Source organism: Eschscholzia californica, unplaced genomic scaffold (genome assembly GCF_041429995.1).
Source record: "Eschscholzia californica isolate CP2 unplaced genomic scaffold, dmEscCali1.0.p SCAF_2, whole genome shotgun sequence".
In the NCBI taxonomy this organism is placed as follows: Eukaryota; Viridiplantae; Streptophyta; class Magnoliopsida; order Ranunculales; family Papaveraceae; genus Eschscholzia; species Eschscholzia californica.
The window spans coordinates 56,531,324-56,557,079 of NW_028238309.1; the positions used below are offsets into that span (position 1 = coordinate 56,531,324).

The window sequence follows — 25,756 nt, forward strand, 5'->3', positions numbered from 1 at the left end:
TAACGTAGATTGTAATCGATTTCTCAAAGAAACAGTAACATAGAGACATTTCCATAGCTCTGTGCTCATTCATCTAGATTGTCTCGTAACTGACATTATGAACTCTCAATGGATAAACATATTAATTTAATTTCTCTCATCTTTAATGGCACACACAAACCAAGTTCACCAAACAACACCCATAATTTCAACTTTTCATACTTGAAAACCTGATCCAACATATTCTATACCTCGTCGAATGTGAAATAAAATATTTAGTAGTAGTTGACAATAAGTTGGAGAAGATGAAGGTGAGTTGGAGAGAGGGAGAGGAGTGAGTTGGAAAGAGAGAGAGGTGAATTGGAGAGAGAGAGGGGGGTGAGTTGTAGAGAGAGATGAGGTGGAGAGAGAGAGAGGGGTGAGGTGGAAATAAGTTTTTTTAAATGTTTTAAATTTAGAATTAAGAAGGGTAGTAATGACATTTACTTGAAAATAGGGGGCCATATTTGAATTTACGAAAAAAAGGGGGCCATAAAGGAAGCTGGTCACAAAGTAGGAGGCCATATAGGAATTAACTCAAAATAATAAATAACGTGTATAGGTGAATAGAAATGCCACTAGTGGGTTTTCTTAAAATTTTGTTCAAATTATGATGTTTTAGACAAAATATCATATCTAGTGATTAATATTAATTTAGAAAGGAAAACTTTTCGATTAAAAATTGAGTCTCTACACATTATCCGCTGAGCAAGTCTAAATAAAATCCTAAATGTGGTGATAGTGACATTTATGGATTATTAGAGAATGCTTTCAAGCCATAATCCATATTAGAAACAAACATAAAAGATGACATAAGGAAACCCTATCTTCTCAAAGAAAAGCACAAGAACAAAAATATAAATCAAATAAAACCAAAGACCCAACTTGGATTTTTAGTTTTATTGATTGATTCAAGAAATTAAATACTAATATTCTTTAAGAGTAAGGAATTCAATTAAAAACTCTAATGAAAATCCAAAAACCAACTACTAGTAGGTGAGTTTTTTTTTTTCGCTCATAATAAGAATCCAAATTCTAGTGTGTTTGTTTTTACACATAATTCCAAAATTGTCACCTAATTCAAATTACAAAAAGAATTAATATTTCTCTAAAAAGACCGATGAAAACGATAATTTATTTTGACTTATTTTTGGATTTTTGTAATGTCGGAAAAGTGTTATATTTCTTTTGATAATTGAATTTCTAAGATTGGTAAGGGTTTGTTTTTGTTGAGCTAAACTGAGCAATTGTTCAATGAACCAATGAATTAGTTAGTGAGCCATCTTTTCAAAATATGAAACTTTTTTGGATTTATGTCAGTTTGCATTATGGATTTATGAGTTTGGATGAATCTTCTGTGCTTTTATGTTCTTTTTCTTCCCCCAAAATTTAATTTAGAACTGAAATCTGACTCGATGTTAAATCAACCCCACAAAATTTAATTAGGAACTCGAATCTGACTCGATGTTAAATCAAACCCATTATTGGCGTGTCATATGAATCCAGATTCAACCGAGTCAGATTCAGACATTGTGGGAAGAAAAGACAACCCTAGTTTATAGATGGAGAGGGAAACTAAAACCAAGACCTAGATTCCATTGAATTGAAAACTGAAATTAAAGACATGATCCACTTGCTTATAGTAAAAAAAAAAAATGAAAACTAGTCCCTTGACCAAATGAACCATCATTTTTATATAAAGATCAGAGTCAACTCTTGGTTGATATCTTCTATCAATATGGAAACAATGAAGTTTCATTTGGTGGATCAAATTTGAAAAACCAGAGCATAAAAAAAGGAAAGAGTTCATAGAAACAACGGTTGAAACGAAAAGAGCAAGAAATGACTAATAAGAACAAGCAAACAACATCTTTATATTAATTCTAGAACACAAGTATATAACATACAATTCACAAGATCATGAATGTTTCCTCATCCATATTTTCGAAATTAGTACTTATATAACATTAGCAAAGCTTCGATCTCAATCGATCAAATGCCCAAACATTTAAACCCCGAATCCCAATCTCTCCTTTCTTCATGATCTGAAGTTAGAAGAGGTAAGCTAAATCTGGTTGAGCTGCCAAACCCATTAAAACAGCTTCATCATATACGGGAAGTTAGTCGGAAATCAGAAACTACAATAGATACCCATTATACATACGAAACTTGCTCTTAATTCAGTTGGATCAAAGTCGTTGTCAGATCGAATAACTTTCCGCAACCAAAACAACAAAACCCTAACTCCATCTTACCAAGATCACCAACCAGTCGATTTTGATGCAGATCCACAAGAGCGACAGCATATTAAGTAATATTACTACACAATATTATAGACTTCGAATCAACCCGAAAGAAGAAGAAAAAACGTGACCCCGAGTGAATTGTCAAAGCTTATGTCATGTATATAAGGTGAAATTGTAAGTAAACTAAAGTCTATTAACAGTTAGAACTCACAAAGTTTTTTATCTCCTCCATGACTGTATAGAAGTGATCGTTATTCGGTAATAAGTAGAACCCGATAGTGGCTTTCTCAAGATACATTAGTTTTACATCTTGCTCATATTTTTTAAGTCCTTCAGCATAAGCTAATTGCCAATCTTGAACAAGATCAAAACCAGCAACAACCACAAGACTCTTAGGAAAGTTCATACCTTTCAAGCTCACACCATTCGGGCCAAAAGGGTTACACGCTTCATGGTTTCTATCGGACCCTTCTGGTAGAAAAGCCCGCCAATACCAATCTCGGTCTTGAATTGTAACAAAGTATTTTCCATCCAATCTTTTCTCGGATTCAGTTCGTTCGATTCCACCAAACATTGGGTTCAATAGTATATTACCCAAAACTTCGGTATCCGATTCTAATGCTCTCATTGCTACATGATGAACCATGTTTCCACCTGAACTGTCTCCGGCTAAGTAAATATGAACTTTCGAGTCCTTTCCACTTCGAAGCCATGATCTAGAGTGAACCCATTTTAGAGCTGTCCAGCCATCATCATAGGCACATGGATACCGGTTCTCAGGGGCTCGTCGATAATTTACAGAGACTACTATAGCTTTACAATTACCAGCAAGACGTCTACAAAGTGTATCGTAAATTGCACTATTCGAAGATGAATGAGCAAAGCTTCCTCCATGGAAGAAGACTATAATTGGGACTATTACTTCAGCACTGAGAGGGCGGTCGAGCTCAGCTATGGTCGGTGGAGCTTCATCAGATAAAACAGGTCTGTAAATTCTACTAATAAGACTAGTCGCTCTATCGACAATGACATCGAATGAGAAAACACCATCAACTGGATTCGCATTTGCAGAAACTTTTCGATCAAGGAACTCTGCCAAATGCCGGTTGAAGGTTCCATCAGGTCGACGAAGGAGATTATAAGCTAGCTTGAAATTTGATATTAAGATCCAAGTATTGAGTGGAACTACCATCTGAATGCACAAAAGGGGAAACATTAAAATTAGGGGTTTTTTTTTCAATCAAACCAGTCCAAAATCATAGTTGCAAAGATTCAAAGAAACTTGTTTGAAATTGTAACAGTGTTTTAATTGAAACAAGTGACAACAACCCAAGAAACATTATTAGGGCAAACAAAGGGAACTACTTCACAAACCCAATACACCAACTACTAAGGGGAACAGACTCACAAACCCTAAATACAACTAAAGGAACTGCTTTCAGAACATAACCCAAAATGTAACTGAAAATATTGAAATCAAATCAGAACCCTAACTTAATTACTTCGCCCCCAAAATCAGAAAAAATAAAGCTTTTAACTTTGAGGGTGAAAATGTGAAAAACAAATTCAAACCCAGAAAGGGAAAAAAACTTAGTGACCTTGAAATGGAAATTAGAAACAAAATCATGATAAAAAGCAAAATGAAAACGAAAAAAGAAGAAGAAAAGAGAAAAGGGTAGAAGAAGAAAATCTCATAATCAATTACCTTGGCCTCATTGAGGGTAATTTCATTACTACCAGCCATTGAAACTTGTTCACCCTAAAAAACAAAAGAACTCTCTTTCTTTCTTTCTTTCTTTCTTGATTTCTTGATTTCTTTCTAACAGCAAATAATAGTTGAGATAATAATATTCTCAAAGAAACTTCTCTCTTCAAAACCAAACCCAAATCTCATATTCTCTTTCTTACTCTCAATTCCTTTTTCACTTGTTAACAACTTCTTCAAACCACACTGAACCAAAAAGACAAGAAGGACTCCTCTCAATAAAAACAGTCGATCCAAGACAAGAGAGAGAAAGTGAGTTCTTTTTAGAGAGAGAGAGAGAGAAAAACAAGAGACAATTCTAGAGAGAGAAAGAGTGAGTTTTTTTTAGAGAGAGAAAGTGAGAGGTGTGTGTGTGTATAGAGTCAAACGCTAAGGACGAAAGAAGAGAGAGAGGGGGAAAAGACAAAAGAGACGACAAAACGGGCGGCCAAAAATACACTGTTACGTGGTCTCTCTCTTCATCTCTATAATAATACTTATAAAATATTTTATTATTTAATTAATACTCCATAATTAATTTAAAAGTATTATTAATTTAATTACCAAAAAAAAAGAAAGTGGAGAGAAGAAGACAAATGCTTTCCTGCGTGCGGACGACGCCAAGACGAGTTACGACAAACGCGACTATTTCCATTTAATTTAAATTTTTAATGACGAAACTACCCTACGATATTTGTCAAATATTCTGATTTGGTCCCTATTTTAGGACCAATTGGAGTTGGCCTCAATATTTGTCAAACATTCAAATTTAGCCTCAAGACTATGATTAGGTTTGTCAAATTAATAACTAATACTTGTATCCTTTGTCTTTAAAACTAAGTATCTTTGGTTTTTTCTCTTTCCTTACTCGCTGGTTTGTATCGATGGAAAAAGTAACCGACGACGATCGGGGAAGGTCATCGACACTAGCATGTCAGACGTTGTCAGCGAAGTTTCTCGGAGTCCCGTACCGTCAGATAAAGAGAGAAGAGACAAGAGATAACTAGTTTTAAGACAACATAAATGAAATATTAATTGTTAAGTTTGACTGACAGAATCGTGATTTTTGAAGTCAAATTAAAACATTAAAATTAATTTCCCTAGTTAGTTATGAATTAGATCCAAATTGGGAATATAAATGGTAGAACGAGTGTCCTCGTGTTTTTAAGCAATCCTCAATTATGGTTTATTCTTATTTTGCCCCCATATTTTGACTTAATTACTCTCTTTTCTCTGTCTTTTCTGATTCTTCTTCCCTCGGGTGTTTGTTTCTCCATTTATTATATCTGACTTGTCTGAATCTGAATCGTGTAAATCAAATGAGACAAAATTTAACTTAAGTCAACTATTTTTTTGTTAGTCAGATATCACAGTTCAAACATCCAAAAAGAAATCTGACTCGGAATCTAAACATTGTCGTACTATCTATATCTTTGCTCTACTTATGTTTCTTCTCTCGTTTTTTTTCCTTCCCGTCGACAAAAAATGGAGAAAAATGAGAGAAACAATATTACATGGAGGGAGACAAATAATGTAAAAAAAGTTACGTAGTTAAAGTGTAGAGGGAATTGGTCAAAAATTGTAATCAATAGTAAAAAAAAAAGATATGAATGCAAATAGGGTAGCAATGGTGAAGTTAGCATGTCTCCATCAATAAAATTATATAAATTAAATTGCACAAGAGGGGGGGGAGGGATTGTGATTCAAATCTCCACCAATTGTCATTTACAATACAATACATTATAACATTCACAAACCATTTGCCTTGTATGTTCGCATGCAAATGCTAAGTTATTAAGTTGTTTCAAACTCCTATCGGTCTCATTATTTCGGGTCATAAGTGACAAACCATATAACACGTTAAAAAAAAAAAAATTGACCCGAATTTGTATTTAACCCGGCCCAGTCTTATAAATCAAATGGTGGGTCAATATATAAACAATTTGAACTAAAATTTCATTCCTCTTGATTAAAATAAGTAAAGCTTAGATTCTAATAAATTAGACTAATGGAGAGGGTGTTTGGCCAGAATCGTTAACAGGACTAGGGACAATTGAATTGCTTAAAAGAGAGAACATTGTTGGTTTTTACTTTTCTAGAGAGAGAGAGAACGAAAGGGCCTATAGAGAGTTTGGAGAGGGAGAGAGAGAGAGAGAAAAGTAGGTTTTTCACTGGATTTTGGTCGTGTTGTTAGGTGGTATTTTGTCTGATATGATACAAACTTATTAACTTTAGGGTTTAGAATCGCTGGTTAATAGACAAGTGGGAGATTATGATGAAGTAGGGTCAGAGGGGGTCCATAGATGGAGATGGTTTAAATGGAGAACACTGAAAGCGATGGATCTAAATGGTTAGGGCTTTGTCCCAATCTCTTCTGGATTTTAGCTCTCACCCCTCCTCTTGTCCTTTTGTTCATCCATGGGACCCTCAAGTGAGGTATGGGTTGTCTTTGATTCCTTGGTGTTATGCCACGTTTCACTCCTTATTTTTGGGATGCCATATAAATATTTTTTCCTTTTTAATTAGGGATAGTTTTCAAAGGGGGCCTTAGAATATGACATGATATTAGTTTACTCCTTATGTTTGGAAAGATATCTAAATGCTTCATCCCTATATGAAGTTCCATCTATTGTGTGGGTGATGTTTTGTTTCACTTTTGTAAGTGTTTTTGTTTTAACTATTTGTTTCTTTTTCTTTCTCATCTTCGATTACGATCGACCTTTATTCACATATGCTTAACTCCGGAAAAGAACATTTCTTTTTGAAAGAAAAATCCATGAATTTCGTATATCTCTCTCTCTCACTCAACGAAGGAGGAAGATATATATATAGAGAGAGAGGGAGGGAGGGGGGGGGGGGGGGGGGGGAGGGAGGGAGAGAGATAGGGGAAGAGAAAGAGAGAGAGAGATAGAGGAAGAAAAAAAAATGTAAAATGTTACCTCCTTTAGTGTAGGTTTGTTGCAGTTGAAGAAGATAAAGAAAAATGATAATGATGAGATAAAAGGGAAATAGAAGATGATGTCTAAAAATGTTTTAAGTTATCACTCATGTAATTTAGACTCGATGAACCAAACAGTCAACTTCTCTTCATGGTTCTATGGACAAAACCTGTAAAAAAACTCAGAAACCTCAATGACGCTCAAGTCAGTGGAGGTTTTACAGTTAAAAAACTGAATTCAAATTATGAGTTTGGAATTGAACCTTGCATGATTAATTAGAGTGAATCTATTGTATTTATATAGCCTCAATTGACATACTGTGATGTTCGACATAGATGATGCGATGGTGAATAACCGACTTAGGTGAGCAATGCTTCCACTGTCTTAAAAGGATACGTTTTTTTTTTGTTTGCGTACCTTTAGTATTTGATAGATGATCTTGGTGATTTTGTAGATCGTATATGAAAAGTGGCTTTCTGGAGTGTTTTAGCCTTTCACGTTACTTATATCTTGTTGATGGACGTAAGACACCTTAGAAATTCATGTTGACCCTCCAAGTTTTGAACTTAGGTGGTAGAGTTCTTTCGGATTCACTTCCTTGATGACTTGGATATTTGTTGATCCATTTGATTCTTGATCTTTTGTTGACTTATTGACTTGGTCAACTGATGACTAATATTTTGGTGATCAAAAGAAGTTGGGAGTAAGATACTAATTAATGCAAAGGCACTTTCGGAGATATGAAACAAAAAAAGTTAACTGTTAATTGAAAAAACTTTAAAGAGTGGAGTCACTGGTTATGCCCTCAGGGACAAGGGAAGACGAGAATGATGAATTAAAGAGTTATTTTGGATAAGCTTGTTAATCATTGGTAACTATATTTTTTTAGAAATGCTTGTTTCATGATCCACGAGCTAATGTTATATTTTCCTAACCAAATGTTTCCTAAATCTCGAGAACTTAATATATTGTGTCACAATACTGAATAAAAATTCAGAATTTATATTTATTGATTTTCAATATATTCACATACACATATATATAAGAAACATTTAGTTTTATTATTTCATGGTGTGTTTAGTTACAAGATTCTTAAATAATGATTTTTTTTTTTTTGGAACATCATCTTAGTGACTAATAGGGAGTTATCATGGTCTTCAGAAATTATTACCACTCAATGGTTTTTATTGGGAGCTTTTGTAGTAATTGTTTTGCTTGTCAAAGGAAGTTGTGAAAAGAAAAATAAATTCCAACCTTTCACATGATAGATCAAAATGTGAAGTTGTCTAGAAAATTGTAAAAAGCAAAAAAGAAATAAATCAAACAATTGATTTGATGGATCAAGATGTGAGTTTTAAGTGGGAAACAAGCAATCAAGAAGGCTCGCCCACCTGTTAAAATCTGAACCGTCGGGCTAGTGTTGTTTGTTGACCCACCAATACATTTTTGGAAGTCCTAAGGTTTGTTTCTTTCTTCTATTATTTGTACGGCTAAGATGCACAGTTGTCTATGGCCCATCAACATATTTATTGGCTGTCCATAACAATTATCAAAATGTAATATAGCCCAAAAAAATACTGGGAGCATGAAATAACTCAAATATGTTTCTTATAGTCAAGATTGTGGTTAAAAAAAGTCACTTAGAAACCATTCCAGATCTGTGTTTTTCTTCCGGCGAAGGGTCCATCATCTGGTTGGTTTTTGTGTTAAATCAATACTATCCATTTCCATTTCTCTCATGTTTTAATCCATTGGTTTTGATTTGAGATTTATTGGGATTGTATTGATTATTCAGGGTATTGTGAAGGATGGGAATGTGTGATGTTCTGTCAATCGGTCCTCTGGATGAAGGGCACTTTAATGGACAAGTTGAGAATGGAGTATTGTATCTTCAAAAGTCTTCTGAAAATGAAGTAGAAGTAGAGTTTTCAGAGAATACTTCTGCCATTAAAGAGGCTGCGAAAATTCTGATGCAAGGGTTGGAGAGGATTATATCAGAAAAGGTCCACTTCGTGTGGTGGTGGTGGTGTGGATTCTGTGTTGGTGTTTAGTGATTGTAATGGTATGGGTTTTGTGGTGGTTTTAGTGACGGTGATGGTATGGTGGTGGTGGTGGTTTGGTAGCGGTAGTGGTGTGGTTTGTGGTGGTTAGTGATGGTGGTGTTTTTCGTGGTGTGTTTAGAGGCGGTGGTGATGGTGCGGAGAAAGGTAGAAGAGGGAGGAAATTTAGTATTCCAATATATTTAGTACAATAATTGGCGGTTCTTCATTGACAGCGACGACTTCCTGGTAATGGCGGCGGTAGCTCAATCGGCTGGAGTATTTTAGTCTTAGTTTTTTTTGTGATCTTTAGGGTTTTTTCATCTTATCTTTAGGATCTTTTCATCTTTCATCTTTCTTCTTTTCGTCAGTGTCTAGTCAATTTCTCTCAATACGTGAGGCACTTTACGCTCAAAGTTTTGAGAATTTACTTATGTAACTCTCATGTATCTGGCCGATAGGAATAAACATTATATCCATATAAATTTATGATTTTATCTCTTATTAATGAAATATGATTTCGCGTGGTTTAAAAAAAACATTGTGGTTCAAAGTTTAAGGGCTAATTTCTTTCCACCTCTACTTTGTGATCAACTGACCGGCTGATATGTTTATCAACAAATAAACACTTTGGATATTATTATGGATTCTAGGCTTTTGGTGTCACATATAATTTATTTTATAAGGAACAATGTTAAAAGTAAAAACTCGCAAAATCTTCTATGTGTCATTAGGACGAAAGGAAGAGAGATCCTACATTTTGTCAAGAACTCCTCAGAGTATATTTATACAAATATATACATAAGTTTACCATATAAATCTATATGACTATATCGATGATATTTTAGGATTAAATATTTTTATTTTTTCGACGAAAAAAAGAAGAAAAAAAAGTATTTTTATTTGTACTTGTAATAAAAACATATATTTTTATTTTGTATTCTATATTATTTTGTTACATAGATATTCATACACTCATTGATCTTTATATATGAATATTTTCTTTCAAATTAAACACTGGAAATGATATCCGTACGAGCCTCAATCAATTTCTCCGTCACTACTTTTGCTTTAAGATGGTAACAACAAAATTGAGAGTGACAAATTTGACTCGACTCCAACTTGTTTATAAACTTTATTGAGAAAGGTAAAAAGTTTGATATAAATAGGGGTTTGAATTAGACTTATTTATTTCCTTGTGTTTATTGAGTGGGGTTGGGCAAATGGATCATATGACTAGCGTGTTAGAGACAACATCACTTGTTTTTTTCTTGCTTTCCATATTTTGTTTGTTTGTGTTTTGGAGATTTACCTTTTGATGAATGGGTTTGCAATTCCTACACACTAATGCAGGTTAAGATGAGATCTTGGACTTCTAGGGTTTCCATTGTGATCAGTCCCTACAATTCTATTTCTTTATATTTTGTCATAACACTATTACCAAATTACAAATATAAAGAATGAGCAATTTTTAAAAGAAATTGATATAATTAGTATACAAAATACTGAGTCGTTTTGAATCACGCTAGCAGCTAGTCTTCTCGTAATGAGAAATTATCAATCATGCAAATGTCTAAAATCGAACAAAGAGAGAAAACCAAACTACCAGAATCGAACTGATGATCATTGGTCTGACTTTCAATATATGAGATATTTAATTTTATAAGAATACGATTACATATTTCATAAGATTCCCACCTACTGTATTCACAAACTTTATTAGTTAAACTAACATACGGTTCGTAGTTTAGTCTTCTCAAACTCAATTGAAGCTAAAGTCTTAAAGCTCGAAGTTGTATGATAAAATCACTAAGTTTTAATTATCTTATTTTTATGAGAATTTTTTTGAATTATCAATCAAAATAGATTCACAAATCATATCTAATTTGAAGATAAGGTTGAGATATTTTGTAATGCCACAACTACTCTAAATTAATGTAACCACATATGTAAATTAGTACATTTTTGTTTCTTGTATCCAACCTAAAAGCTGTCCTTCTTCAACAAAAAAATGCCTAAAAGGTGTCCTCCATGAATTTGACTTTTAAAGATCAACTCAGAGATTTCACATTTGCATGATGAGTCAAATCAAAACAAGTTTTGAGATGGAATAAGAGACATTGGGTGTTCAATTAATGCATCTTAATCCTATATGCCCTTCAAATTCATGAATTTGTTTGTTTAAAACAATTTCTTCCATAATCTCCTTTTCGATTAGATATAGAGGAAAACTAAAGAAAAATAGTATCGAGCTGAAGGAGCCTGCTTTATGTTCTTTATTAATGTTAGTTTAATGGAAATGAGAAAAAATCCAAAACTAAAATGAAGAAAATTGGAGATCCACAACGATAGTCTGGTTTAGTATCACTCAGTATAAGTTGGAATTATCTGAAAAGTTCCAAACCTACTCTATAGTCTATACAATCCAAAGAATTCCAATTTGGCTAACCAAACTCACCTTAAATCCTCTTCAAACAAAAAAACCCACTCTAAATCCAAAACTTCCCATCTAGACAATAATTTAATTAGGGTTATTTCTCTAATGGCCCCCTACTTTGTGACCAGCTTCCCGTCTGGCCCCTTACTTTACGAGAAATACCCATATGGCCCCCTATTACCGTTAACTTTAACTTTCCGTCACTCTCTCTCCTCCATCTCTTTTTCTCTCTCTGCCATGTCACGTCACCTCATCTGATAGGCCACCTCATCACCTTCTCCGGCAGGCCGGCGACCTTCAAACTAAAAAAAAAAAAAAAAAATTTATTTTGAAGGTCGCCGGCCGGCGACCTCTGCCGGAGAAGATGATGAGGTGGCCTAACAGATGAGGTGGCGTGACATGGCAGAGAGAGAAAAAGAGATGGAGGAGAGAGAGTGACGGAAAGTTAAAGTTAACGGTAATAGGGGGTCATATGGATATTTCTCGTAAAATAGGGGGCCAGGCGGGAAGCTGGTCACAAAGTAAGGAACTATTAGGGAAATAACCCATTTAATTATAGGTGCGATGTATTAAGTTGTTTCTTTTGGGCCTTCAACACTTTTAATTAATAACACACCACATAAAAATTTCAACAAAAAAAAAAACACACCACATAAAAGTCTGATCCCAATTATTTTTACTTACCCCACTACCACTATTATCACACCCCCCATTAGCTGCCAAATGAGATGGCCAATAGAAAAGAGTCCTTACCTACATTATTTAACTAATTGTACTTTCTTCACACTCTTTGAATAAAAATATCTTATGTATAATATTTGGATGGATTAACACAACTTCCAAATTTAAGAAATCATTTTTCTTTGTGTGTACTTTGGACGTTTGCATATTAGTATATTACAAATTAAATAAAAATATAAACATTTGTTTACATATAGCTTATGATTTTATCTACTCTCTTACAAAGTTAGTCTTTAAATATATTTTTATTTATAAAGAATGGATTTTCAGTTGAAGTCATTTCACATTTTCTTTTTATAAAAAAATGCGTCATGCCACATCTTTAAGTATTGTTTATATAACTTACACTCATAAATAAAACCCAAACTAATATTCAACCATAAAACTCACCTTAGTTTCTTTCAAATTATGTTTTTCACTTTTTGATATATCTCATAATCTATCTGTTTCAAAACTAATCTACATTAATAATTAGTAAATTTCTTAGAATTTACTAGATAAATAAATAATATTGCTCATATACTTGATTCTCTTTTGGTTACAAAACAAAAACTCCCTTTCAAAATATTTTAGCTAGGTCTCTAATTTTTTTAGATCAACACTAACTTTTTCCAATTAACACTAGTTATTGTGAGAAATAGATTAATACAAATTAAATTTTGCCCTTACCTCTATTCGACTAACATATACAAACCAACATATATCGTTTTATAAAATTCATAATTCGACCATGTTCTCGAGAACCCTTAGTGTGAACAAGACTCCTAAAAGTGGAGACTTTTTTTTTTTGTTGAAATTAAAAAGTGGAGACTTTGATAACAAAGTATAATCATAGAGGTATAACTAAGAAATAAATAAAACCCTTATTTTGTTTTTACCAAAAGAGAATAGAATCAAACATTTCTTTTTCATCAAATGGAACACAAACAATGAACATAGACATTAGAAGCACACTTGGTAAAAAAAAAGCATTCAAATTTTTCTAGAGAGAAAGTAAACAACAAAAAAGATGAATCCACCATCTTTACCAACTTTAGTAATAAGAAATCAATAAAAGATAATTTCTTCTTTCTTATCCATTTGAAGTGTTGTGACTCACTTGGATGCTTCAATAATTAAAGCAAGAAAACATGGTTTAGCTTATATTCAATGTGATATACTACTTTTTCTTCTCTATTACATTTATTCTCACACTTTGATCCATCAATCATAAAACTAGCCGTTGGTTAAGGAATACCATTAGGTCAAAAGTATTTATTAATTTGATGACCCATCCAAATTATGAAGTCCATTAAGGTGAAAAGATAAAAAGATCCCTAATCATTCATGTGTAACCTTTTTTTTTTTTTGGTAATTCCATTACAATTGGTATTGATACATCATAGATGTGATAAGCTCAATTACTACCCATACAAACTCAAACAAACCGGGCCTATAGCCCATCTAAACCATGGCCTGAAGCCCATCTACATTATTATTAATACCCTAATAATCCTATTTCAAATAACCAAAAATTCCACCTTATCTGGGATTTGAACCTGGGACCTCCAGGAGTTTCTGGAGTTTATGTCAACACCTTGGACCACTTGGGCTACCAACTGTTGACAATCATGTGTAACCTTTAAAGAGCTAGGGGTTTCATCTTTTTGTTGCAAGACCAAGTCACTCACTATATATGCATAATAGGCATGATTTCTACTTTGTTTATCTACTTCTATCAATGTTGGAAGATAAATTTATTCGTGTTTGTTTTTGTCATAGTCCAACAATACTCTAACATCATATCAACGGTGTGCATGAGTACTTGATCATGAGTTAAATGTGACAACTCAATTAGTAAGTCTATGCTTTCATTTCCAAAAAAAAGTTATATGTGTTGGATCTCTACATGTTCATCTAAAAGTTTGTAATTGGTGCGAACGGTAGAAAAAAGATACTACTAGAGTAGTTTAAATTAAACAAAAGGCAAATTGGTAAACTCTTTAACCGTACTAGGATTCCAAAAACGATTATTCCCATCTTCCACATATGCACCTCTTTATTGCGGGGAAAGCGGGTAAGGCAACATGGAAGAAAAAAATTGTATTCAATTAATGAGACAATGGTAGATGTGGGAAAAGCATAAAAAGGATTACAAATTGGAGAATTCTCAAAATTAATTATCAAGCAATCGGGATGTGAAATGAAAATGACTAGACAAATGAGAAAGTCTAAATATGCCAAACATCACTTGCCAAGATTTTTACCCTTTTTTTGCTTTAATAAGCAACTTGATTTAATCGTGGACCATGAGGCGAAGTACATAAGGTTGCTTATACACGCAAACTCCACATTGAATCCAATATCCCCCACATTGTAAATTTTGTACTCTTCTTTTGTTAAATAATCGAGTGAGCCCAATTTATTCTAAAAAATTTCGTCATCGAGAGGCGTCATAACTTTTATTTTAAATTATAGGATTTATGTGAATATGATCTATGTATCATCACTTAAAAAAAAGAGTTAATTCCTATATGGCCCCCTACTTTGTGACCAGCTTCCTTTATGGCCCCCTTTTTTTCGTAAATTCAAATATGGCCCCCTATTTTCAAGTAAATGTCATTACTACCCTTCTTAATTTTAAATTTAAAACATTTAAAAAACATTATTTCCACCTCACCCCTCTCTCTCTCTCCACCTCATCTCTCTCTACAACTCACCCATTTCTCTCTACAACTCACCCATCTCTCTCTCTCCAATTCACCTCTCTATCTTTCCAACTCACCTCTCTCTCTCTTCCAACTCACCTCTCTCTCTCTATCCAACTCACCTTCATCTTCCCCGATTAAGGTCGCCGGCCGGAAAATTTTCCGGCCGGCGACCTCAAAAAAAAAAAAAAAAAAAAATTCCTCTCATCTCTCTCTCTCTCTAAAAGCTCCGGCGAAGGGGGTTTCCCTTCGCCGGAGCTCGTGAACAGACCAGATCGGTCTGTTCACGAGCAGACCACTAATGGTCTGTTCGTGAACAGACCGATCTGGTCTGTTCACGAGCAGACCTTTAATGGTCTGCTCGTGAACAGACCAGACCGTCTGTTCACGAACAGACCTCTAATGGTCTGCTCGTGAACAGACCAGATCTGGTCTGTTCACGAGCAGACCATTAAAGGTCTGCTCGTGAACAGACCGATCTGGTCTGTTCACGAGCAGACCATTAAAGGTCTGCTCGTGAACAGACCGATCTGGTCTGTTCACGAGCTCCGGCGAAGGGAAACCCCCTTCGCCGGAGCTTTTAGAGAGAGAGAGAGATGAGAGGAATTTTTTTTTTTTTTTTTTTGAGGTCGCCGGCCGGAAAATTTTCCGGCCGGCGACCTTAATCGGGGAAGATGAAGGTGAGTTGGATAGAGAGAGAGAGGTGAGTTGGAAGAGAGAGAGGTGAGTTGGAAAGATAGAGAGGTGAATTGGAGAGAGAGAGATGGGTGAGTTGTAGAAAGAGATGAGGTGGAGAGAGAGAGAAGGGTGAGGTGGAAATAATGTTTTTTAAATGTTTTAAATTTAAAATTAAGAAGGGCAGTAATGACATTTACTTGAAAATAGGGGGCCATATTTGAATTTACGAAAAAAAGGGGGCCATAAAGGAAGCTGGTCACAAAGTAGGGGGCCATATAGGAATTAACTCTAAAAAAAAACATTATTAAACTACAAAATTCCAAAAACAAGTTAGATTTTTAATTGTTCACTATGTATGGACAACGATAAGTTTAGTCAATTAGGAAATGATTAAGCAAGCCCACACCAACTCTCACCCAAGCCTTAGTTTTGGATTAAGAAAATGTTTAAGCTAGTCCACACCTAACCCCATCCGATGTTTGGTTTCGAGGTTTTGTACCGGCCCCAATAGGAGATGCTCCTTATGGGCTTGGGTAGCAAAGTGTACGCAGCCCAATAAGAAATCCCATACTTCTTTTGGGTCAGCTTACAGAAAGTTCCATACGCGGCCACAAATCATACTGTAACTCCACGCATGGTTATTTTTTTTTGCATTGAACTCCACGCATGGTTATTTATAATTGATGCAGCGGAAAATTCTGAAAAGAATTAGATCTTCGTCTAAAACTTATAGAACTAAAAAAAGATTAAACTAAAATAATATTCTTATTGATAAACTGAATGCATAAAATAACTACTAGATCTGAGCCTTAGGATTTGCTTAACTTAATTAAACTCATATAACAACTTTTAAGAAAATAAAGCACTAGAATCTCAAGAAAATAAGAGAATACCTAAACTAAAAGCACTTGCTAAAAATAGTAAAAAGAACTACTAAAAGTCTGTTTTCATGATCTAAACAATGTAATTTGACCCTCAAAGTGGTATGGTTGTGGCGAAACGTTACGAATGATCGGAAGGTTATTTCACACCATCCCTCAAAATTTCGTCCAATTCCGACACTTGTAGCTTCGGTTTTGGCCGTTTTCATCTGCCACCTTTATATTTGACCGCATCAATTTGTTCCATGTCTTTTTCGGTCAAATCCTCACATCTCTAATCCACCCAGAAACAAAGATCCCTAAGCCGACACATTACTAGATTGATAGTCGTGACACCCCCCAACTTTGCTTAAAAACCCACTGTCGTCAGTGTCGGATCTGGCGAAGGGGTTTCCGGCTTCCGGTCCTTCGTTGAGTAGAGAAGAGTTTCTCTATTTGACGAAGGAAATTGTTCTCTTTCATCAACAAACAAGGGGCTCTCTTGATTATACATACAAGAGGTATCCCTTGTTTGTGTGACGATCTGTTTCTTTTTAATCGTCGTCTTCGTCTCTCCTTATTTCTTTTCCTTTCTTAATAAATGATTTCGCCAAGTCAGTGATCAAATTCAAGAATGTCTGAGGGGTTTTTTGTAAGAGTTTATGACTATATAATTCCCTTCTCATTTGACGGTGCCCATAGAACTTTCAAGGTTGGGCTCAGATAAAATGACAGTGCCCATAGAACTTCTCTTTTCCCGCCAATCTCCCGCTATATAAATATAGATAAAATCATCCAAAATCCCCCTTTTCAACTCTTTCAACGTAAAAACAATCTTCTGCAAAAATGCTGATGTACTTAGCTGCTCGCAATCGAAACCCTAATAGATTTCTCTGCAACTCTACTTATCTTTCTCTCTCTACATTTCAATCTTCTCCAAACCCTAATAACCGATCAGCACCTCGCAAAGGCAGACAAGCCGTACGGCGCATTCTAAAGCTTCTTTCTTCATCACCATCATCACGTATCGAAAACCCTAATCTTTCTGAAACCTTAAAAGTACTTGACTCTTCACCTGAATCTCTCTCTTCTTCCCAAGCTTCAGATCTAATTACTAAGATCTCAAATCCACTTATCTCTTTTGATTTCTACAGATTTCTTAGATCGTCAAGACCGTTTTTCAAATCTGATTCGATTTTATTTGCGTCTTTGATAAAATCTCAGCTTCAATCTATCAATCCGTTTCTTCCCAAGATTCAGTATTTCTTTACTGAGATGAAGAAACAAAATGTTTCTCTCTCAAGTAATGACTTAAATAGCCTCTTTGATTTGGTTGTACCGAGTCATCCTGAAATTGCTGAGTTTCTTATTAGTGAAGTGTTGGAAAAGAATGAATGTGATGAGAGTTGTTTCAATCATGTTATTTCAGTTTATGCCAAACATGGAATGTGTAAAGAAGCGATTTTGATATCAAACAAGTCCAAAATGAGGCAGAAAAACCCTAGTTTAGGGTTTTATTCGTCTCTTATGGATGTTTATAGAGTGAATGGAGATTCAAAAGCGGCAATGAAGTTGTTTTTAGAGATGGAAGAGAAAGGGGTTCTTGCAGATGAAGAAATCTACAGGGTTTTATTGAGTATTTTGTATAAGGCTAGGCGGGTAAAGCTTTGCTGGGTGATTATGGAAGAGATGATGCGAGTTGGGTATAAGCCTAATGTATCTTTATGCAGGAATTTGATTACTCTATTAATAAAAGAAGACATGGTCTCAGAAGTGGAATCTCTGTTCAGAAAAGGATATGTAGATGATGAAGAGAGTTTGGGGATTTTCGTGGAGACATTGATCGAAAAGGGGAAGCTTTTGGTAGCTCTTGAACTTATAAAGAACATGCAGGTATCTGGTTTTAATGTTGATGGCTATGTTTTTGCATCTTTAATTCGTGGTTGTGGAAAAATTGGTTTGATTGATGATGCTGAGAATATATTTGCTAAGATTAAAACTTCTGAGATTGTTAAAAAGAAGGAAATAGTTTACTCATCTATGCTTTATATATATTCAAAAGCAGAAATGAAAGAAATGGCTGAATTGATTTTTAATGAAATGCAAACCAGAGAAGGTTTCAAGGTAAGTGGTAATGAGTTCTTGTACATGATGTCAATGTATGAAAACTTGGGTTTAGTCAATGATGTAGTTAAGATGTTTGATAGTTGGAAAATAAGTGGTTGTTCGTTAAGTATTGATGCTTATGTTATTTTGGTAGATGCTTTAAGTAAGTCCGGCAAGCTAAACCAAGCTAGAGGGTTTCTTTTAGAGATGAGAAGTTTTGGAATTCATCCTTCCAACTCGATTTACTCTTCCATGATCGAAGGTTACATGCGAGTTGGTCTTCTTAATCATGCTATTGCATTGTTCGATGAATATAAGTTATCGGGTTTGGAAGTAGACGAAGTAATTGTAGAAAGTATCATTACGATCTTGATTCAAGCAAATAGATATTTGGAGCTTGGGGTTTACTTGGATAAGTTCACGAGGCGGATGATGAAGATCCCAAGAGATAAGGGTGCTCTTTTGCTTGAAATGTGTAATGATGATAGTTGCATAAAAAAACTGAGCCATTTGATTGAGTAGGAATTTCGTTTTAAATGGACTAAAACATCTGCTTCTGTGCGGAGCTCTTCTTATCATTAGATCCAAATGGGTATTTCCTCAAACTTTGTTAGCCATTACTAATTATATGCTTAAGTTAGCCTCACCAATGGTCGTTTAGATTCATTATTAAAGTTTTAAAATCATATTTTTTTTTATGTAGGGCCTATGATAGGCAGAAACATTCCTGAGTGTGGAAAAGACCAGATGGGGCTTGTTCAGTGTGCCCGGCAGGGTTTACAGGCATTGATGTCTTCGTGGGATAATCTGCAGCCAGTAAGGCCATTACAGTTACCATGATTATCTGCAGTTCATTAGATAATTAGATGCCCTGGACTGAATGTTCCTCTTGTTTATACGTGCAACAGTAGATTAAACAACTCGATGAACAATATAGAATGTAGAAAAGAATACAATTATTTTCTTGTTCTATGCATCTAGAACTTCATGTGAAACTGTAAAGATACATGAACAGGACAAAATTTCTGCAATTTCTCAAAGAATTTAAATTAAATGTGTTTTCTTCTCATTTATGCGTTTATCGAAGCTTGAATTTCTTCTAGTGTTCTTCCCTTAGTTTCTGGTACTATCTTAGCCACGAAAAGAACTGTAAGTGCGCAAACTCCACCATATAGGAAGAATGTACCTGAGGAAACACACAGTTATTAGGTTGGTCGATAAAATAAAAATGCATATCAGGGATCCCTTTTTTTCGTTTGTTTCTTGATTGTTGAACTTCCTTTACCTGAGGAGCTCCAGCCCATGAGAAAGTTGAAAGTGTAAGAAACTGCCCAAGCTCCGAACCAGTTCACTAGAGTCACCAGGCTTCCTGCCACTCCCTTCACATTTATAGGGAATATCTGCAACAAAACAACATGCCGGTATGATCTCGATTTAATTTTCATTTCCATTTTTCACAGAGATGTGTCAAGGATGATAGTTTCATTGTCTCAAGTTACCTCTGACATTATAACCCAGGGGACAGCTCCAGTTCCAATTGAGAAGGAGGCTACGTAAATCTATTTACATTGAGATACCATAAATGAGAAACAAAATGTAGTTTTCCTACAACAGAAGAACAAAAGAACTTGTAGTTCAGAATAAAATGTTCAGTAGTTAACTTATTCTGTTATTACCATTACTCCAGAAAGGGCTAGAACTGGGACCCAGTCCGTCAACATTTCATGGGCCTGTTAGAAAAACCGATCGGACCGTTATAACACAATAGGTAGCTAAAAAGGACCCACTAGGGAAGAGATACAGTTCAAAAGTAAAACACTTATTAACAGTTTACCTTAAGGAAGAAAGAGACTCCAGCTAGTAAGCAGCCTAGGAATGTCCCAGTTGCAGAAACCTGAAATGGAAGTTGGGACCCATCATTATGATAAAATCACTTATCTTTTATAAACCTTTAGAGGTAACACGAACATTTAGGACTACTTACCATTAGAAGAGGCCTTCTTCCTGATTTATCCATTAAAATTGCGCCTAATACGGTTATGGGAACCTGCAAATCAGTTTTGTTTACTTAGATATGGCTATCAGTTTTGTTTTCTTTGTGCAAAATCTTCAGCTACAAGACGCAGAGAAACTCTCAATAGCATTAGGGGCAAAAAGACTGTTGTAAACCTGAATAGCAGCATAGGCTATTGTACCCGTTTTTCCTGAGGAAAGTCCTGCAACATACATGACAATTAGAACTCGGAATTTGCGTTTGTTTAGGTATTGATACCAAAACCTTTTACAACAATGCAGCGGAAGTGTAGTTCCTCTTACCAGCTAATACAAAAGTTTCACTGGCATAAAAACCAATCCCATTAATCCCTCCAAATTGTTGGCATACCATTAGACCAACTCCAATCTGAACAATAAATTCGAAGTTTTAGTATGTAAGATTAAATAGAATAGTTAAATAGTTTGTGTGTTGATTTTATAGATAAGATCTGTAGAGTTGATATTTTATGAGTGTCTATAGTTGTGATTACAAGATCTTGAATGTTCTCGGAAAATAATACACTTTTATAGTGATTTGGGGCTTACGATGACAGAACGAATATATTTGCTTTGGAACAAATCCTGCATTCTAGCTTGTGGAAGGTATTGAATCTCCTCGATATAGTCCTGTTAGCAACAATGACAAATAAGTATATCATAGCGAGATATTAAAGCATCATTTGTTTTTCAAAACTGAATTTTACTAACTTTGATTTCTGCTGCTTCATGAGAAACATCTGCATCCGTGCCTCTGAGCCTCTGCAGTGCAATTTCGAACTCTTTATCTCGGCCTACCTTTGCCTGAAAATGACAAGATCAATGTACCACATTTTCATCATTTTCTCTTATGTGATAAAAACACGATAACTAGCTAATTGCATTTTTTGCTCACCAGCCATCTTGGAGACTCCGGAATGAAGAAAAGACCCACAAGCAATACGATACATGGAAGAAGTCCTTCAAGCAAAACCACATTGATCAGTTACTTGTCATAAAAACCATATAAAGCTAAGGATTTGTTCGGTTTCTTAGAACTGCATGAAGGGATCTAGATTTACCAGTTAGAGCCAATGTCCTCCATGTTACAACTGTCCCCATGAGAAAGGCAAGTGATGCTCCGATAACAATCATGAGCTGCCAAGTGTGGAATTGTTGATTATGATACTTGTACTTCTAAATCATGGATCTTGATTTGTTTGTACTACATCTTGAAGGTTTTCTTACCTGATTTGCAGTTGTGAGCCCACCACGGAGATTCTTCGGTGCTATTTCAGCTATGAACACAGGTACCTTTTTCAAAAAAATTAATTTATTAGCTCACAAGATAGAGAAGATTATAACTTTGTGATCTAGGCAAAGAAGATACTCCGACAGAAACTACAAACCACATAAGAGAAAACTCCAATTCCATATCCATTTAAGAACCTTCCAACGTCGAGTAACAAAACTCCCTTCATTGAAAATCAAATATATATCAATAAAACAAACTACATAAGATTATCCAATTTTTAATCAAAAAAAGCAAACAAGAATTGGAACCTTAGCAACATAGATGGCTAGCCATCCTGTAATGCAGAAAACAGCTGACATTCTCATAGCCTGTTTCAATAAACAAAGAATGAGATTTGAAGAATTATAACTCATAAGCTTATAAATATTTGACCATCTTTGCCTTACATACCCCTTTTCGGCCGAAAAAATCTGCAATACGGCCACTTGTTATTGCACCAATCATTGCCCCGATTGTTAGTATAGAACCAAACATTGAGTACTGCAAGATGACGAAAAAGCTTAAGATTTTTTGAAGTATAGTTTTATTAATTTGTTCGTGGAGTTCTTGGTGACCCTGCAATATGTGTGTTTGAATTCAGTTATGTGCTTAGTCCATACTTTTTATGTTTCCTTGCAACAATATATATATCTGCTCTCTATCGCGGATAACACTAATTAGTTTGATCTTAGGCAATATTCTCCTGACCTGTTTTCTTTTTTATTTATATTATATGCATGTCAAAATGATTGTACTACATCTAATAAAACTTTCATTAAACAATATCTACTAGGACATATGATTTAAAAACACTTTTGGCTTAGAGTGAGTCGACCCACAACTATGACCCGTCCAAAGTCGATATTAGAAGTTCTAGTTGATCCAGTTGAGTTTAGACTCGGATTTTGTTATAATTAAACGGTATGCCACTTTGCCTCTGCCGTAGCATGATATATTGATCTGATTAAAATACTTTTGTGTGGGTTTTGTCTAGTCAAATCATAATTCGGTATGGATCTTTTTGTGGATCATGGGTATACCATACTCGATCCCAAAATCATCCATATTAATCAGATAAATAGTATATTTTAGTTATATAAACATGTAAGTAACATAATATATTTTGAAATTTTTAACAAACCTGAGCTATAGATAGATCAAGATCTTCCCTAATTGCAGACTGAGTAGGAGCTGAATACCCAACCTACAAAACCAACATATTTTGCTAAGAGAAAATAACATAAATCTTCTTCATATCATAATAATTTTTACTAATTCTATCTAAATTCATCATTGAGTCCATTAATCACTTCAGCTTCTAAAGTTATTGAATTCAGATCAGAAACAGCTATCCAAATTGGGTTTTGATCTGATTTTACGACCAGGTGAGAAGGAGAAAACATGATTGTTGAGAAAGAGCAACAAAAGTTATTACTTACACAGGATCCAAATTCAAAACTGCCACAAACTGCAACAAAGGTACTAAGTAAAACCATCCATATTGATCCTCCACTATTGTTTTCATCAGACTTATCATCTTCATAAACAACCATTTTTTCATGATTGATAAATGGTTCTTTCATCTCATCAACTTCTCTAGTTTGGCCATTTTCGACGTCCCTTTCTATCGCCATATCTATCAACTTCTATGAACAAGAAGATAGAAATTATAAGAAAGAAGATGTTAAGAGATGAAGTGGTTGATGGATGAAGAAGAAGATATTTTTTTTCTTCTTGTTTCATGATGTGTTTTGAAGTGGTTATTTATATATGTTTTGGGAGCCAATTCGATTTGAGATACAAGGGAGAGAGAGCTGTCACTGACTGGGATCGAAATTGAACACATGATGATGAGAAATAAAAAAAACAGGAGAAGCCAATGAAGAAAGACGGTCCAATGGAACAAGTTTTGTATGATTCAATGAAGTTCAACTGTCTTCACTTATTTTACTCAGCAACAGCTTTTCAGTCTGACTGATGTCTCTGAAGAAAGTCTGCAGTCAATAATGTCATGTGACCTCTCACTCTCCTTCATTAGTATTTCTTTTACAGTAAGATTCCAAACCTAGTCTCTAAAATAGACAACGATAAAGGTTACCGTCCAATCACAAAACATATTCGGCAAAGCAGCAGAGAGAAATTGTTCGCCCGATGTGTTTTCTTATCAAACGATCCAAGATGGATCATGAAAGCTAATTTTAGTCAAGGCTATTCAAACCAACTAACTAATATTTTATACTTAAAAACTGCATACGATATTTCGAAGATTGCAGTTGTCCGAAATTGAACAGACGCCAGTAAGAGCAGGCCCATGTTGGCCTCTTTCTTTTTTTTTTTCTAGTATTTCACTATAATTGCTTATTTGCGTTAGACACGTTTTTGCATCAAATGACTACTAAAATACCGAAAAGAGATAGTTGTAAAATAAAATTAAGAACAATTCGAGATAGTTTTCACAAAAGAAAAAGTGTATAAAACACGTTTGTTGCTAAATCTGACCATTTATAAAGATTGGTCTTATACATTAAATATATATTAATTACTATAGGAAACAACCTTAGTTGACAATTTCTTTTCTATATCGGAAAGGGTCACCGGTAAACTGTCATTGCCTTAAAAAAAATTTCTTCTCCTCAGTCCACTACCTTGAACCACCGCCATTATTTCTCTCTTTATTCTCCTCCTTCATCTCTCTTTCTCTCTCTCCTCTGCTCCCTCTTTCTCTCTAGCCATTCCGACGAAGGGGAAGGTCCCCTTCACTGGAGAACGTCACTGGTTTGGGAGACTCCCCAAACCAACATACTGGAGACGAGGGAAAAAAGAAAATGGAAAATAGTGTGTTGGTCAGGGTTGGTAGTGATAGTGGTAGTAGAAGGACTGAGGAAGAAAAAGAACAGGAAAGAACGGTGGTGGTACGCGAAGTTGATGGTTGTGGCGGAAGTTGGTAGTAGGAGATGGGTTAGAAAAAGATGTTTTGTTTTTCTTTAAAATTTTGCACTACAGAAAATTTGTCAAATTTCACAATTTCTCTTTAAAACTTTGTACCTCGGATTTCTATTTTTTTTTTACCCAGAGTGCAGGCCGTTCTCAATTTCTCATATCACCTCAAATCCTCAAATTATCAGATTACATGGTTGTTGCAATTGCTGTAACTATAGTACTCGATTGGTTGTGTTGTCTTTTTCGTTTATAGTCAGATCTGTTTCTTCTTATCTTAATAATTGATGAGATCTTAGATGAATATTTTAGAGCTAGATGTTAGGCCTAGATCACAATTTCCAAACCAAGAAAATCTTCATTCATATTGTTTTTTGGGGTAAAACAAACTGGATTGTCTAGGAAAAGCATCAAAAATCACATGGAATACATCAAGCAGTTGTGGTTTGTGTGGAATTTAGTTCAATTAGGCTCCAAAAGAGACAAAATCATATATTTTTCGAAAAAGCAATGATGTTGTGTGACTCGTGTTTGATTACAATTTGAAGAGCAAGAGCAAAAGTTTACGCTCCCAATCATCATAGAGACGCCATTCTCTCCTTATTCTTTCTCTCTACTGACGACAAAAGGAGGTTCATCTCTTTTAAGATCCAAGATGAACAAAATAAACCCCTCACGGCAGGCAAAGGGGTTCGCTTGCAGCAGAAGGTTACGTTATCGTCCAGTATGAGAAAGAGATAGTGGGATGAAAAGTAATCAGTTTAGCCCAAACTCAAAAAAGACATCTTCTAACAAAATGAAGAGATGGGGGTAAAACTAGATTGACCAATTTCTTGAAACAAACGTACGTTCTAATCTTTGTACATCTTTTACAACTTGTTGGATATGTTGTTGTTGCGGGAATCTTGAGATTTTCACCTAAGAAACATCGAGATCTGGAATAACGTAGAAGTTTGACAAACCAAAAGGACCTACGGAAGTCCATGTGCCACAGAGCTACCCAATTCGGGATGGAAGTTT

At 34.9% G+C, this 25,756-nt stretch overlaps 3 protein-coding genes and 1 long non-coding RNA gene across 4 annotated transcripts; 2 read left to right on the forward strand and 2 right to left on the reverse strand.

The window, feature by feature from the left end:
- Positions 1–1,868: 1,868 nt before the first annotated feature.
- Positions 1,869–4,476, reverse strand: LOC147559331 (gibberellin receptor GID1C-like). Its single transcript, XM_086661210.1, has 2 exons — positions 3,970–4,476; positions 1,869–3,456 (listed from the first exon to the last, which is right to left on the reverse strand). The coding sequence occupies exons 1-2, from the start codon at positions 4,006–4,008 to the stop codon at positions 2,458–2,460; spliced, it is 1,038 nt and encodes a 345-aa protein (XP_086517336.1). The 5' UTR covers positions 4,009–4,476; the 3' UTR covers positions 1,869–2,457.
- A 4,027-nt stretch (positions 4,477–8,503) lies between these two features.
- Positions 8,504–9,471, forward strand: LOC147559332 (uncharacterized). The gene is made up of 2 exons (XR_015233610.1): positions 8,504–8,640; positions 8,743–9,471. It is a non-coding gene; the product is annotated as an uncharacterized LOC147559332 (long non-coding RNA).
- A 7,693-nt stretch (positions 9,472–17,164) lies between these two features.
- On the forward strand, positions 17,165–24,020 carry LOC147559333 (pentatricopeptide repeat-containing protein At5g27110-like). The gene is made up of 4 exons (XM_086661212.1): positions 17,165–19,087; positions 19,199–19,311; positions 21,765–21,815; positions 23,185–24,020. Exon 1 carries the CDS (start codon positions 17,236–17,238, stop codon positions 19,015–19,017), a length of 1,782 nt encoding a protein of 593 aa, XP_086517338.1. The 5' UTR covers positions 17,165–17,235; the 3' UTR covers positions 19,018–19,087; positions 19,199–19,311; positions 21,765–21,815; positions 23,185–24,020.
- Positions 19,408–23,540, reverse strand: LOC147559334 (sugar transporter ERD6-like 16). The gene is made up of 18 exons (XM_086661213.1): positions 23,239–23,540; positions 22,941–23,003; positions 22,211–22,300; positions 22,069–22,128; positions 21,915–21,980; positions 21,754–21,819; positions 21,588–21,663; positions 21,422–21,486; positions 21,238–21,330; positions 21,076–21,156; positions 20,812–20,896; positions 20,665–20,711; positions 20,480–20,542; positions 20,330–20,389; positions 20,172–20,225; positions 19,995–20,054; positions 19,781–19,895; positions 19,408–19,681 (listed from the first exon to the last, which is right to left on the reverse strand). Exons 1-18 carry the CDS (start codon positions 23,431–23,433, stop codon positions 19,566–19,568), a joined length of 1,455 nt encoding a protein of 484 aa, XP_086517339.1. The 5' UTR covers positions 23,434–23,540; the 3' UTR covers positions 19,408–19,565.
- Positions 24,021–25,756: the final 1,736 nt, after the last annotated feature.

Coding starts and splice junctions, on each gene's coding strand:
- LOC147559334 (XM_086661213.1), bottom strand. CDS start 23,433: ATGGCGATAGAAAGGGACGTCGAAAATGGCCAAACTAGAGAAGTTGAT. Junction 21,487..21,587: donor GAGGACATTGGCTCTAACTG/GTAAATCTAGAT, acceptor TTTTGCTTGAAG/GACTTCTTCCATGTATCGTA. Junction 19,682..19,780: donor CATGGGCTGGAGCTCCTCAG/GTAAAGGAAGTT, acceptor GTGTTTCCTCAG/GTACATTCTTCCTATATGGT.
- LOC147559331 (XM_086661210.1), bottom strand. CDS start 4,008: ATGGCTGGTAGTAATGAAATTACCCTCAATGAGGCCAAG. Junction 3,457..3,969: donor TTACCCTCAATGAGGCCAAG/GTAATTGATTAT, acceptor TTGTGCATTCAG/ATGGTAGTTCCACTCAATAC.
- LOC147559333 (XM_086661212.1), top strand. CDS start 17,236: ATGCTGATGTACTTAGCTGCTCGCAATCGAAACCCTAATAGATTTCTC.